Genomic DNA, 13,052 nt, shown 5'->3' on the forward strand with positions numbered 1-13,052 from the left:
CTCTAGCCTAGTCATTTATTTGGAAGGAGTTCCACCAGTCTTCAACTAGCCGAAAGAATCCATCCACCTCTAGCCAAGACAACGAACCTAGAGGGTTTGGGTCCCAGTAGTCAGGCTCCACATCAAGAAGGATTGGTCCGTGATCCAAAATCAGACTAGGAAGACATTTGAGCTAAACCAATGGATATCTTGTCAGCCAATTAGGGGACATCGTGAATCTGTCTAGGCGGGACATGATCGGATTACTCTGCCCATTTGACCAAGTATATTTCACACCCTGCAATGGAAGACCTATCAAGTCGAACCTCTGCGACTAGTCGGTGAAGGCCCTCATGCTTCTGGAAATGCAGGATCCGGATGACTTCTCAAAAGTAAATAGTCACATTGAAGTCCCCTTCTATATGCTACAGGAGGGAGAACCTCGATGGGACTTCTTGAAGTTCCTCCCGAGACTTGGATCAAACAGCTGCTTTACAAGGCCCATATACTGCAAAGAGAAGCCATTTGAAACTTGAAGGGATCTCCGCTAGCACCATTGAAACCGTAAAATCTCTGCACCAATTATTGACTTTCTTCCACATAGATGAGTTCCAAGCAACCAAGAATGTTGCTTGCTGACCTCACCACATCCAAAGAGAGGAATTCCTTCGGATGTGAACCCCATATCTCATCTAGAATAATGTTGTTCACAGAAGAGAGATTCGTTTCCTGAAGCATGGTGATCTGAGCCTTTAGCTTCCTACAAATCTCTATGACCTATCATCGCTTCTCCTTGTCCCCAGAACCTTGACATTCCAACTTAATATATTCATCTAGAGAGAGGCCTCACCTTTTTGCCCTTACAGGACCCACCCAATTTATTTCCTGACACAATTTACAGATGTTTAGATCTGCAACAATTCTCTCTGGCCTTTTGGAACACGTCGCAACAATTTATGGATGTTTCGATCCCTCATTCAATCGAGTTCATCCCCCTAGATGAGGCCGACTGCATATTCTTAGGGGACAACATTCTCTCTGCTCGATGGATGGATCTCATCTCAGAATGGCTCTCGATCCTGTTGCCTATAATTTTCAGTGGAGTAATGTCCATCACCTAGAAGAACATCTCACACGTCACGTTTAGCTTTGCTTTTAATCAAACTTCTACTTTGACCACTGCCGATTCATTCTCTTGTTTCTCTTTTGCCTCGACACCTATTTATGCCTCTTTTGAATGAGATTTGTCGCTCAATCCAACCAGCATCTTGGTTCCATATTGTTGTCCGATGATCGATCTTGGTCCTTGTTCTCCGTGATGAATTCCTTCAAAGAGGGAGATGTGCTTCCTCTAAGCAAGACAACTCTCGGACCTCCTCTACTATAGAGACTAATGCTTTTGAATTATTATATATGTCTGCTGCACATGTTAGACATGAAAAGGGAAAAAAAAGACAGGCAGTCATTGCTGAAATAAAAGGGGCTTCGTTTTCTGACCGAACGAGGCACATGTCATCACGCCTCCTCTTGATACCCATAAATCACAAGCGGCAAAGCATTAATCATTAATGGAATGGCATGAATGACAAGACAGCTAGATGGCAATCTCTCCATAAAAAGCAATGGGAGAGCGATCCTCGGGAATGTCACCACTCTAGAGGTTCAGGTTTGAGCCTCGTCCAAGACCTGGATCAGACTCACCATGTGTTCCGTATGACGGTTGCATATCCATCCGAGCCTCGAACTAATGCCCAAACCCCGGGGCAAACCGGCTCCTCTCCTGAAGCATCGGCCTGAACCTTTGTGACAGACCTTGAAGAAAAAATCTCAGGGGCACGTGTGCCAGCCATCTCGACATGTGCCACATCTCCCCTAGCCACGTATCCCACGCCGGGAGAGCTTCTTTTGATAGCAGCTCCCCAGAGTACCGTTCTCGCCTCGACTACTCGAATCGGGCCAACTGTCTACTACTTTCCTACCGGCCAATCGTTGTCCTGCACGTCATCTCTCTTGCTTCCAATGCTCCTTTGGTGAGAAGGGAAGGTACTCCTTCCCACCCCTTTCCATCGACCGGATCCTATTGGGAAGAGTATTCTCTTCTCTTCCACTCCTCTCACTAGAGACTCGGTACTCCCCAAGCATTTTCCTTCTCTATCGAGAGTTGAATGTTGATCTCTCTTACTCACAACATTAGCTCCTTAGGCGTTGGATGAGCTCTCTTCATCCTAATACAAAGCCTTGTGGCGATGATGTCTTCACCCAATTCCAAGCTCTATTAATAGCAAGGATCTCACTGATACACCCTCTTATTGCCAATATAGCTTCCCTATTCCACTACTTGAAGGGAATGTCACATATCAGGAACCATCCATCTTTTGTCCTGAAAATGGAAGTATTTTCCCAAAATTTTAACAGATTTGATCGGCCTGTCCTTGAAAAGGGCCCATACCATGACCATCTCGTCCAAATTAGTACCCAAAATCTAGAGTCTATTGGCTTTTATGGGCTTAATTCTATAATCACATTCCTCTAATTTCCAAAATGCCTTCAGCCACACTCGATGTGAGAGAGAAGAGCTCCGTCTCATGTTTCCACGACTAGCGAGTTCCGTCGTGATGGCCAGGAGAGATCCACAACGGCCGAGTCCACGAAAACAACATGCCCCAAGCTTGTTGTGTCTCTCCAAATTTGTTTGCATACTTGCACAACCTCCAACTCTTGTTGGACTTCCCTTTCACCTGTGGTCTTCTATTGCACCATCTCTTTCCCGACAACTACCTCCTTCAAAAAAACGTGGTTGAGTAAGATTAAGACCATCTTCCTCGGCTCTATCCATCAAAGTCACAGTAGTTTCATGATAAGATCTTGTGATATTAATGCGAGAATATTATTTGATTAATATTCTATGAAAATATCACTATATTTTCAAAATTCAGCAATATTTGTCACACTGATCAAATTCACCGCACATGCGGTGTGGCCCCCTCCTATGAGCCATATTGTGGGACATGACTCATATGGTGTGGCCATTCATACCACACTATAGGCCTGGGACCTCTTTAACATGGTATAAACCAAAAGGACAGTTTGGTCCTTTTACTTTGGAATAACAAACAAGGTTATGTCTACTAGAAAAGTCACAAAATTAGAATCTTATATTTGACCCAACCCAAAATTAAGAAAAGAAATGAATAGGGAGAGAAACTGCCAAAAATAGACACATATATGCTATAAATGAGAGACTAGTCCTTTCTCAAACATGAGATTTTGATCATGATAAAGAAGGAATTGAAACAACTAAGCATGAAAAGGGCATAGCAAGAATGAAAAATGCAAAGACTTCCAAGGATAGATATTTACATCCCTCTATAACTCATGAAAGCAAGACAGACTAACAGCAAACATATGGTAATGCAAACGGAAGGTGCATCTGAAACTTGAGAACTATTACTCAAACCTACCCACTAAGCTGTAATTTATACTTGTTATTTGCCTCCAAGGCTTCAGCAAGTTCAGTTTCAAGCAATTGGACCTTAGACACAAGATCAACTGCTCCTTGTGGCCTTTCTTTATGTTCAAGTAGCATGTTATCACTCTGTCATGAAAAGCATAACAGAAACCTTCAAGAGGTTAAAATGCAATCATATTAAAAGAAAACTTAAATGCAAAAAATCAGCATGGATAACTCTAACTGCATATCTAAGAACTATGAACAGATATAAAACCACCTGAGAATTAGGGAAATCTTTCTGGGCCTCCATCTTACTGTTTGAGAATTCATTTCCCTGCAAGTATGGGATTTAATCAGCTATTGTCAAGAGAAAACACTAGCCACCCAAAAAGGTTCATGAAAAGAAGCTGAATGCACAAGTTGAAAGAAGACATGATTGGTTATGATACTTGATAGGCAGATTTTACATTGGGAAGGCATTCATGGTGTGATCTATCGTGAGTTTCCATGCAACAAAGACCTTGCATCTTGTGATTATAAAACAGTGACCTTTTAGTTCAGCATAAGAATTGTTGAAAATGTTAGGTTTGAAGTAGGAAAAGTTTGTTCTGATACTTCGCAAGAAACCAAGGAAATTGCATCAAATATGGAAATTATATGAAATATTCTAGCAATGAATTTGTGGACATTAGCCCAAAGAACAAAAGGTAGTAAGCATGCTATTGTGATTATTATCAGTATAAAAGGTCCTTTTCTAAGTAAAATCGCATAAATGAATATAAATCTATGAAGTCCCTGCATTACAAGACAAAATAATGACCATGACAAACCTCTAAGGGCTTCACCAGATTGGATTCTGAAGATTCGGGCAAGTTTTTATTGCTTGACCCACTTAGAATCTGTTTCTCATCCAAATGTTTATTTTCCCTCTTCAGTTTTAATTCCTCTTCAAGACCTTGAGCTCTCCTTAAGCACTCTTCTTTCTCCTCCTCAAGGCATTGTATCTTCCGCTGAAATTGGCTATTTGTTCTCTTAATCCGGCTAAGTTCATTCTTCAGCTCAACATCATTAGCACATGATGCTTCCTTTGCAGTTAGTTCACACTCCAACCGCAAAAGCTTTTCTTCTAAGGCAACCTTACTACGTATGCATTCCTCTCCTTCGGACAAAGCCTTGTGCATGTTAGAAAATTTCTCCATAAATGAAAATCTCTCCACCTTCAGCTCTTCACAATCCATAGACAATTCTTGAAGTGATGTTTCCAGTTTACCCTTTTCATATTTCGTCTCATCGAGCATGCTCTTAAGGGCAGAAATCTCATCCTGAAGGCGTGCCATGTCTTGCAATTGGACCTTCAGGCTAGCAGTCTCTTCTGTTAAAAGCTGTCTTTCATATTCAGAAGCTTTAAGCTTCATTTCTATTTCACTTACGATGCTCTTTAGTCTCTCTTCACTTAGTTTGACATCCTCCAGGGATCTCTTCATATGCTCACGCTCGGCCATAAACAATTCCTCGTTCTGTTTAGAAGCAGAAAGCATATCAGTCAACCCTTGTACCTTACTTTCAGATTCTAATTGGAGAGCACATAACTCAGTTTCATATAATCTAGCCTTTGCATGGTATTCTTGAAGAGAATTTTCAAGTTTACTTTTATCAGCACGTAGTCTGGATACTTCAAGTACGGCTTCTGATGCCATTCTCTCTCTTTCATCATGAGTCGCCACTATCTGTGCAGTGAGATGTGCTACCTCTCTTTGGAGGTTCTCAGCTTCAGTTGTCTTATCCAAGTGAGTCTGCTTTAGCAAGCTTTCTGCTAGAATGAGTTTCTCTTCATTTTGCTTGTGCTCGTGAAGAAGAGAATCTAGCTCTGAAGTTAGCAATTTTTCTTTTGAAGCAGCATCTTTATGCATTGAAGAATACTTTTCCTCTAAGTGTTCGACTTTCTTACAGCATTCAGAAAAGTTTTTCCGTGATTCCCTCAATTCAGCCTCTAAATGCGTGCAATTCTCATGCAACTTCAGTCTCTGCCGCCTCAACTCCTCATTCAGTTTCTGAAGAGAAGTGCATTCTTCAATCAAACCTTCAACTGTAGCTTGTAATTTTGAGTGCGATCTCTTTGAAATTTCCAATTTTTCTTCGGCTTCAGACCACTGCTTCTGTGTTTCTTGCAACTTTTGTTTCAGATCTGCCTTCTGCATTTCCATTTCAATTCCTAGCTTTTCAACCTCATTCTTAAGATCTGCTACAAGCCGCCTGGATCTTTCTAGTTCCAATCTACTAGACTCCCTCTCATCTGTCAAATGCCTTAACTGAGCTTCCAAGCCAGATAAGCGTTCTGACAGCTGCACATTTTCTTCCTCTAGCTCAGATACATGAATTTCTAATTCATGCCTGCTACTCTCTAGCTCTGTCGACTTCCTTTCGAGCATCTTGTTAGCAGAAACATGGGAATCCATATTGTAAGTAAGCACCACCAAATCCTGTCGTACATCATCCAAGCATTTGGTGGTAATACTACTTTCCCTTTTTGCAGTATCTAAGCTTTCTTCCAACTGATCCTTTTCTTTCGAAAGGTTAGAAACCTGAACTTCTAGTTCCATCCGAGAATGCTGGAGAACCTCAATCTCCTCTTCCTTCAATAAAATGCCAGATTCAAGCTCTGCCATCACGGACCTGCTCACGTCCAGTTCCTTACCCATGTCTGCAATTTTAGACTGCAGTTCCATCTTCAAGTTCTCTAGTTCTTGAATCGACAGCGAAAGAGTATTTTCTTTCAGAATGTAATCATTCAGCAGCTTCTGAGCATCACTAGCCCGTTCAAATGCCTTGCACTTAGCAATCTTTTCTCCCAATAAATCATTCAGCTCACGAAAATCATTTACCATATCCTCAGCCTGCTTTTTCTGAATGACCCCATCTGTACTGATAGAATGCAATAAATGAAGCCCATCTTGATGCTCTATCTGCACATCAGAATCAATATCGTACCATGGCTTCTTCAAAGTCGCTAAAGCCAGCTGAAGCTGCTTATACATCTCAGAAAAGATTTCTGATAGTTCTACGAGGCTATTTGACTCTACACTTTCTCTCGTGGATGCAACATCAAGCTGGTTCTCCCAGTCGATTTCTCTAACTCGGTAACTTTCAATCTCTTGCTGTAATGCAGTAACTTCCATCTCTTTCTTTTCTACTTCAAGTTGACTTTTACTGAGTTCACCACTAAGATTACATGCTTTAGCCTTAAAAGACTGCAGCTCACTCTCAAGATCAGCACTCTTCTTCTGAAGATCTATTTGGGTTTGCAAGTGGTTGGCAGCAACTTCATTAAGCATTTCCATCTCCTTTAGCTGCTGTTCCAGCTGGTGTACCTGGGATTTGAGCTGACCAATTTCAGATTCGGATGTAGTTGCAGAATACTGAAACTCATCAGATCCAATTCCTGTCGTGATATCCCCTTCTGATTCCTTCATTTTCAATATAAGCTCCAGGTTTTCATCTGTAAGTTCATTGCAGTCCCTCTCTAGCTCCTGCACTTTAGCTCGTAAGGCCGCAATCTCATTTACCATATCAGGATAGCCTCCATAGGCAGACCCCGTTTTCGGTGAAGATGGAGCATTGACTGAATCAGATAGCTTTGCCTCCAGTTTGAAGATTTCTTCTTCTTTTGCAGATAGCTTGCATGCCCATTCTGCCTCGATATCCAACAAAGATTGGTCCCTCAGCTCCTTCTCAAGTTGAATCTCTTGATTCTTGTCTTCTAAGCTTTTCTCCAGTAACTGCACAACAGATTGCATTTTCCTTTGTGATTCCTGCAACTCAGTGAGCTGGTGTTCTAAGCTCAGATTGTCCTTCATCCACGCTTGTTCATGTGAATTTCCTGTTGTATCTTGGTGAACACTGCCTCCCTGATCATTAGGCCCTGCACTTGTATTTCTGACGGAAATTCCATCGGTTTGATCTGACTGACCACTCTCTTCAGTTCCATGCCTATAGCCTTTCATATCACCAAATTCAGCTTTTTGAGCTGAAAGATTTTCTATCTCCAATCTCTGTTTCTCTATGGTCTCTTCCAGCTCCTGAAGAATAGAAACAAGCTCAATGTTTGATTCCTGAGTTTTCTTCAGCTGTACAGCCATATTGGCATTGGATTCTTTCTGAAACTTTATCTCATTTTCCAATTCTCTTTGCATATGACTTAAATCATCGGCTCGTGATTTTGAACTATCGGCAGGATTTTGTTTGGCCACCAACTTATCCAATGACAATTGCAATTGCTCGATCTCCAGTTTAAAGCCATCGCGTTCAGTGCATGCTGCTGAAAGTTCCATCTCCAGATCTGCCAGCCGCCTTGATTGGTCAGAGAAATCCTTTCGCAATATCTCCAGGTCAAGCTTTAACTTGCAAGCATTTCTTTCCCACATCTTCGATTCTGCGTGGAGCTCCTCAATGGTATCTTCAGCAGCTTCAAGAAGGTCCTTAGAAGAATTGGCAGGCCTCAGTGATATTGGGGCAAGCCCATGTGAAGAGCTTTGGCCAGTAAGCTCCTGCCACTGCTTCTGAAGATGATTGCCTGATCCTGCAACCCTTGAATTGAAGGAAGATGGGTTTGATCTAGAAGGATCATCACCAGGGCCATTCCCGACATTTGCACTATTTTGGGAGGCTGCTGAATCTTGTCTTCTGACCGGAATGTATGCATCACCATTGTTTATACTGTTTCTAGGGGAAGAAGCCACCCTGCCTACTGAGCCTTCCCCTGAGTCAGAACTATGGTGTGATCCTGACACTGAAAAGCTCATGTCCTGCAAAACATAAGGTAGATGTTGGTTACCTGGAGGAAAGGGAAAGTAACAGCTCTAATATAAGAATGGTTGTCACTGTGAAGGAAAAAAAAAAAGACAACTGCAAGGGGGGAAAAAAAATACACGCCGCACACACACACACACACACACACACACACAACCATACCACCTTCTCAAACAGGACAAGCAATTTGAACGGAGAGAACAATACGAGTGAGATACAAACCACCACATTGGCAAATGTGGCACTCATGTGAGATAGAAGTTATCAGGTGGGTCCAACCATGTAGATGCCTTGGGCTCAAAGTCAGGCCAGTCCATGTAGTTGCCTGGGAAGAGAAACTGGTAAAAGGGGATTTTAATGTGGTCAGATTTGTGCATGAGAAGTCTAAGTGGGGGAAGGATTACTAAGAGTGTGTGGAATTTCTCCGAATGGATCCAGAAAATGACATGGTGGACTTACCTATGAGAGAAGTTTATTTCGTTAAATGAGCAAGTTTCACTGATTAAATCAAAATTAGATAGATTCCTAGTATCCTCGGCTTGGGCTTATTATAAGTTTCTGCTTATTCATCAAAAAGGTTTACCTAAACCAATCTCCGATCATTGTCTAGTGTTATTGGAAGTGGATGAGGAGGATTGGGGTCCTCATCCCTTTCGATTCGAACTTGCTTGGTTAGAAATAGAACATTCTTCATCAAAGGTAGCAGATTGGTGGTCGTCTTTCTCAGTGGAAGGAGCAGGTTTTTCTCTTTTCCAAAAACTTAAGTTGCTGAAAAAGGAAATAGGTCTATGGAGGAAAAAAGAAAAGAAAAAAAAAAAAAAAAGAACACTTGTTAGGCTGGGAGGAGTCTGCTCAGTTTCTTCATCAAATTCAGATGTTGGATTCAAAAGAAGAGGAAGAGTTATCAGAAGAGGAGAGAGCATGGCGAGAGATACATCGTGCAGAGTATAATGCTAGACAGAGGGAGGAAGAAATCAACTGGCGCCAAAGATGGAGAGCAACATGGTTGAAATAGGGGGACAAAAATACCAATTTTTTCCATGCATGTGCTAGTGCTAGAGCAAGAGTTAACAAAATCAAATCTCTAGTGGTGGAGGGGGAGAGAATTGAAGGAAAGGCAAGAATATGTGCGTCATAGTCAAGTATTATAGAAGTCTATTGTCCAAGGAAGGTTGGCGTAGGCCAGTGCTTGATAGTCGGCATTACAACTCACTTTCAGTAGAGGAAGCGAATATGACAGAGCAGGCATTTTCTGAAGAGGAAATCAATAAAGCAGTGGTAAATTTAGGTAGTGATAAAGCTCCAGGCTTGGACGGTTTCCTGATAGCGTTCTTCCAGAAAATTTGGGACATGGTCAGGTTGGATGTTACAGGTTTCATGAAAGAATTTTTTGAAAGAGGTTCACTTCCGATGGAGTTAGGGGCCACCTTCATAGCTATTATCCCAAAAAAGGAAGGTGGTGAGTGCCGAAGCGATTTTTGTCCAATCAGTCTACTTGGTGGTCCTTATAAAGATTCTTGCTAAAGTGTTGGCCTCCAAATTCAGATCGGTTTTGGGTTAAGTAATATCTTTTTCTCAAGGGGCTTTTGTGGAGACGGTTCTCTAATGTCCAACAAATGTATTGATTCTTGCAACAAAAGAGGAGATATATGATTAGTTGTTATGTTAGATATTGAGAAGGCATATGATCACGTGGACTAGTCTTTTTTGGATTACATGCTAGGAAGATTGGGGTGTGGTGCAAAATGGCGTTCTTGGATGCAAAATTGTGTAAGGTCGGCTAAGTTTTGTATTTTGGTAAACGGATCGCTGAATGGTTTTTTCTCATCTTCGAGGGGCTTGTGACAAGGTGATCCTCTTTTTCCTTATCTATTTGTATCCGTTATGGAAGCTTTTAGCAGATTGATTGATAGAGGGATAGATATTGGCTTGGTGGAAGGCTTTTGAGAGGATACCTCAGATTTCCAGATGTTGCATCTTCAATATGCAGATGATACATTGATTTTTTGTAAGGCAAATGAGTGGTATCTTCAGAATTTGAGGTCGATTGTGGTTTGTTTTGAGGCGGTGTCGGGTCTACAGTGAATTACCTGTAAGAGTGAGATTCTAGGGATTGGTATAGCTAAAGAAGATAATCAAATTTTTGTGTCGCTCTTTAGGTGTAGGGAAGGGTCTTTTCTGTCTACATATCTTGGGCTCCCATTATGTATCGGTCAACCAAGAAAGGCTATGTGGTATAAAGTGATTGAACGAAGCAAGAGGAAGATGTCTACTTGGCAATCAAAACATCTTTCTCTAGGTGGGAGAATTACTATGATCAAATCGTCTATGTCAAATCTCCCGGTTTACTTAATGTCCTTATTTAAATGTCCTAAATCAGTTCTTAACTCTTTAGAGAAATCAAGACGAGATTTTTTGATGTAGGACCGATGCGTGAACTCAAATATTGTGTGAGATCAACTAGCAAAATTAATTTTATAATCAAAATCACAAAATTTGCTACCATCATCACAAATACCAAAATTTCAAAAGGAGATCATGCATAAATAAAGCCTAGGTTACCAAGCATTATACTACAAAACCATTAAATAAGGGAAAGTAGGATCTAATGGATGTAGGGACATCCAAATAGCATAGGATAAGCTTATTTCAAAAAGGGAAGGTCTAACCAGTGTTCAAAGTATCGGTATCGCTACAAATTTCGTTGGCCAAGGATATAGAAACAATATCGATATCGCCAATAATATCATTGATAACCAGAAATGCGGGGAAACATGGGAAAAACGGTGGAATTTTCAGCGAAAATTTAGGAGATGTTAAAATGTACATTTTGCATATTTAGAAATTTTATAAAAAAAAATTGCAAAAAGAATGCATACATAACAAGTTTCCATTTAATGGGACCTTAAAAGCATGTGTTGTTGTAAGAAATCAGTCCAACCATCCCATCCAGCCTATTTAACCATCCAACCTTTCAGCCAAACATCCATCGACATTGCAAAATATCAACGATTCATGATATTTCACCAAGAAATCATCAACAATTGGAAAGGAAACGAAACATTGTGGTCTCAATATCGCGCATGTTGCGATATTGATAATATCAAGATATTATTAATATTATCAATGAAAAATTGAACACTACATGCAACCATGTGCCCATGAAAAGAAAATTGACACACAAATTCTTCTAATTAACAAAATTCTGATGATATCAATACGTTGGCGGTGTTATTGAAATATCATTGATACACTTATGATATAAGCATTACCTAGAATTTACATAGTAAAAAATATTGGCAATACATTGGTGATATTGATGCATTGGCAATACAAGCAACACCTAGAATTTACATAGTTGAAAATATTGACAATTACATCAGCGATATTGATACGTTGGCGATACTCTAATATCAGAAATTTTTTATACTAAAAGCATTATCGGTATCGCTGAGTTGGAGATAAAGATAATATCAGAATTCTGATGATATCAATACGTTGGCAGTATTATTGAAATATCGTCGATACACTTATGATACAAGCATTACCTAGAATTTACAGTCATAAATATTGGCGATACATTGGCGATATTGATGCATTGGCAATATAAGTGACACTTAGAATTTACATAGTTGAAAATATTGACAATTACATTAGCGTTATTGATACGTTGGCGATACTTGGCAATACATTGCTAATATCGGAAATTTTTTATACTAAAAGCGCTATCGGTATCACCGAGCTGGAGATAAAGATAATATCGAAGATAATTCGAACACTGGGTCTAATACTACCTAGGGTGAAATTAGGGTTTAGGGGAATTGGGGAAAGCCTTGGAATTAGGGATAATGGGGTAAATTGGGTAAGGGTTTGAGGGGTTTAGGTACTAGGATAAGAGAATTAGGGTTTTGGATGGAGGGAATGTTGGGATTTGGGTTCAGTTGAAGGTTGTGAAGAACTAGCGTTTGGTAATTTAGGGAAATAGGAATATTTGAGATTTTTAGGTTTAGGGTCATCGATGAAGGTATAAGGGATGAAGATCGGTAGGATGTTGATCGGTAGGAAAGATGGAGTAAAGGCTAGTCATAAGTGCATGCAACAAAAACCAAAAACAAATAAATGCATTGATTGGAAATTCAAAAAAGACAATGAATGCATGAATGGTGTTTCCAAGAGGGAATAATTACACATTATGCGGGACAACAAGCCCTTTGGAGATTGTGTCAGGCGTGGCCCACTCAGGTGGACCCCACAGTAGGTGGGCCACACTTAAACATGCACCGTTTTTCAGGGTTTCGATCAAAAGCCCATATCTTTGCTCTACAAATCACTTGGGTGAGGTTGCTGGGTTCATAGGGGTGTTGTGTATAGTCTATCGATAGCACGGATCGGGACACGTGTGTTTAGGTCAAGTAACAAAGTGTCGGAGTTCCACATTCTACTCCTTACAATCAATAGCTGGTTGAGGGAAAATTTTGATAAAAACATGAAGAACCAATGGATATCAAAATCAAAGATCCAAATATGTAATTTTTCGTAAAACATGAAGAACCAATGGATTTATAACCATTTGACACTGATTTAACATAATTTTAACAAAAAAAAAAAAAAAAAAAAAGATCGAAAATTGAAAATGCTCACTAGATCGAACATGTGAGATATATCAGACTACCTGTGCGTTTCGTATCGCACAGGTGGGATATAAGATATATCGTGGGATATATCGACTGATATCGTTGATATTTAAAACATTGGTCATATGTGGCCCTAGGCCCATAGAAATGAAGCAGGACTAAGGCCTAAGTGGGCCCGATAC

At 40.4% G+C, this 13,052-nt stretch overlaps 1 protein-coding gene across 4 annotated transcripts in view; it reads right to left on the bottom strand.

Annotated features, from left to right (window-relative positions):
• LOC131225186 (uncharacterized) overlaps positions 1-13,052 on the bottom strand; it is a 59,240-nt gene that overhangs the window by 14,696 nt on the left and 31,492 nt on the right. For 2 of the 4 annotated variants that reach the window (XM_058220648.1, XM_058220650.1), the window contains 3 exons: positions 4,261-8,232; positions 3,708-3,764; positions 3,441-3,574 (listed from right to left, as the gene is read on the bottom strand). In XM_058220648.1, the coding sequence (XP_058076631.1) occupies positions 3,441-3,574; positions 3,708-3,764; positions 4,261-8,232 (4,163 nt within the window). The remainder of the gene's footprint in view (positions 1-3,440; positions 3,575-3,707; positions 3,765-4,260; positions 8,233-13,052) is intronic. The other 2 variants (XM_058220649.1, XM_058220651.1) reach the window with 2 other exon arrangements.

Source organism: Magnolia sinica, chromosome 14, assembly GCF_029962835.1.
Source record: "Magnolia sinica isolate HGM2019 chromosome 14, MsV1, whole genome shotgun sequence".
Classification (NCBI taxonomy): domain Eukaryota; kingdom Viridiplantae; phylum Streptophyta; class Magnoliopsida; order Magnoliales; family Magnoliaceae; genus Magnolia; species Magnolia sinica.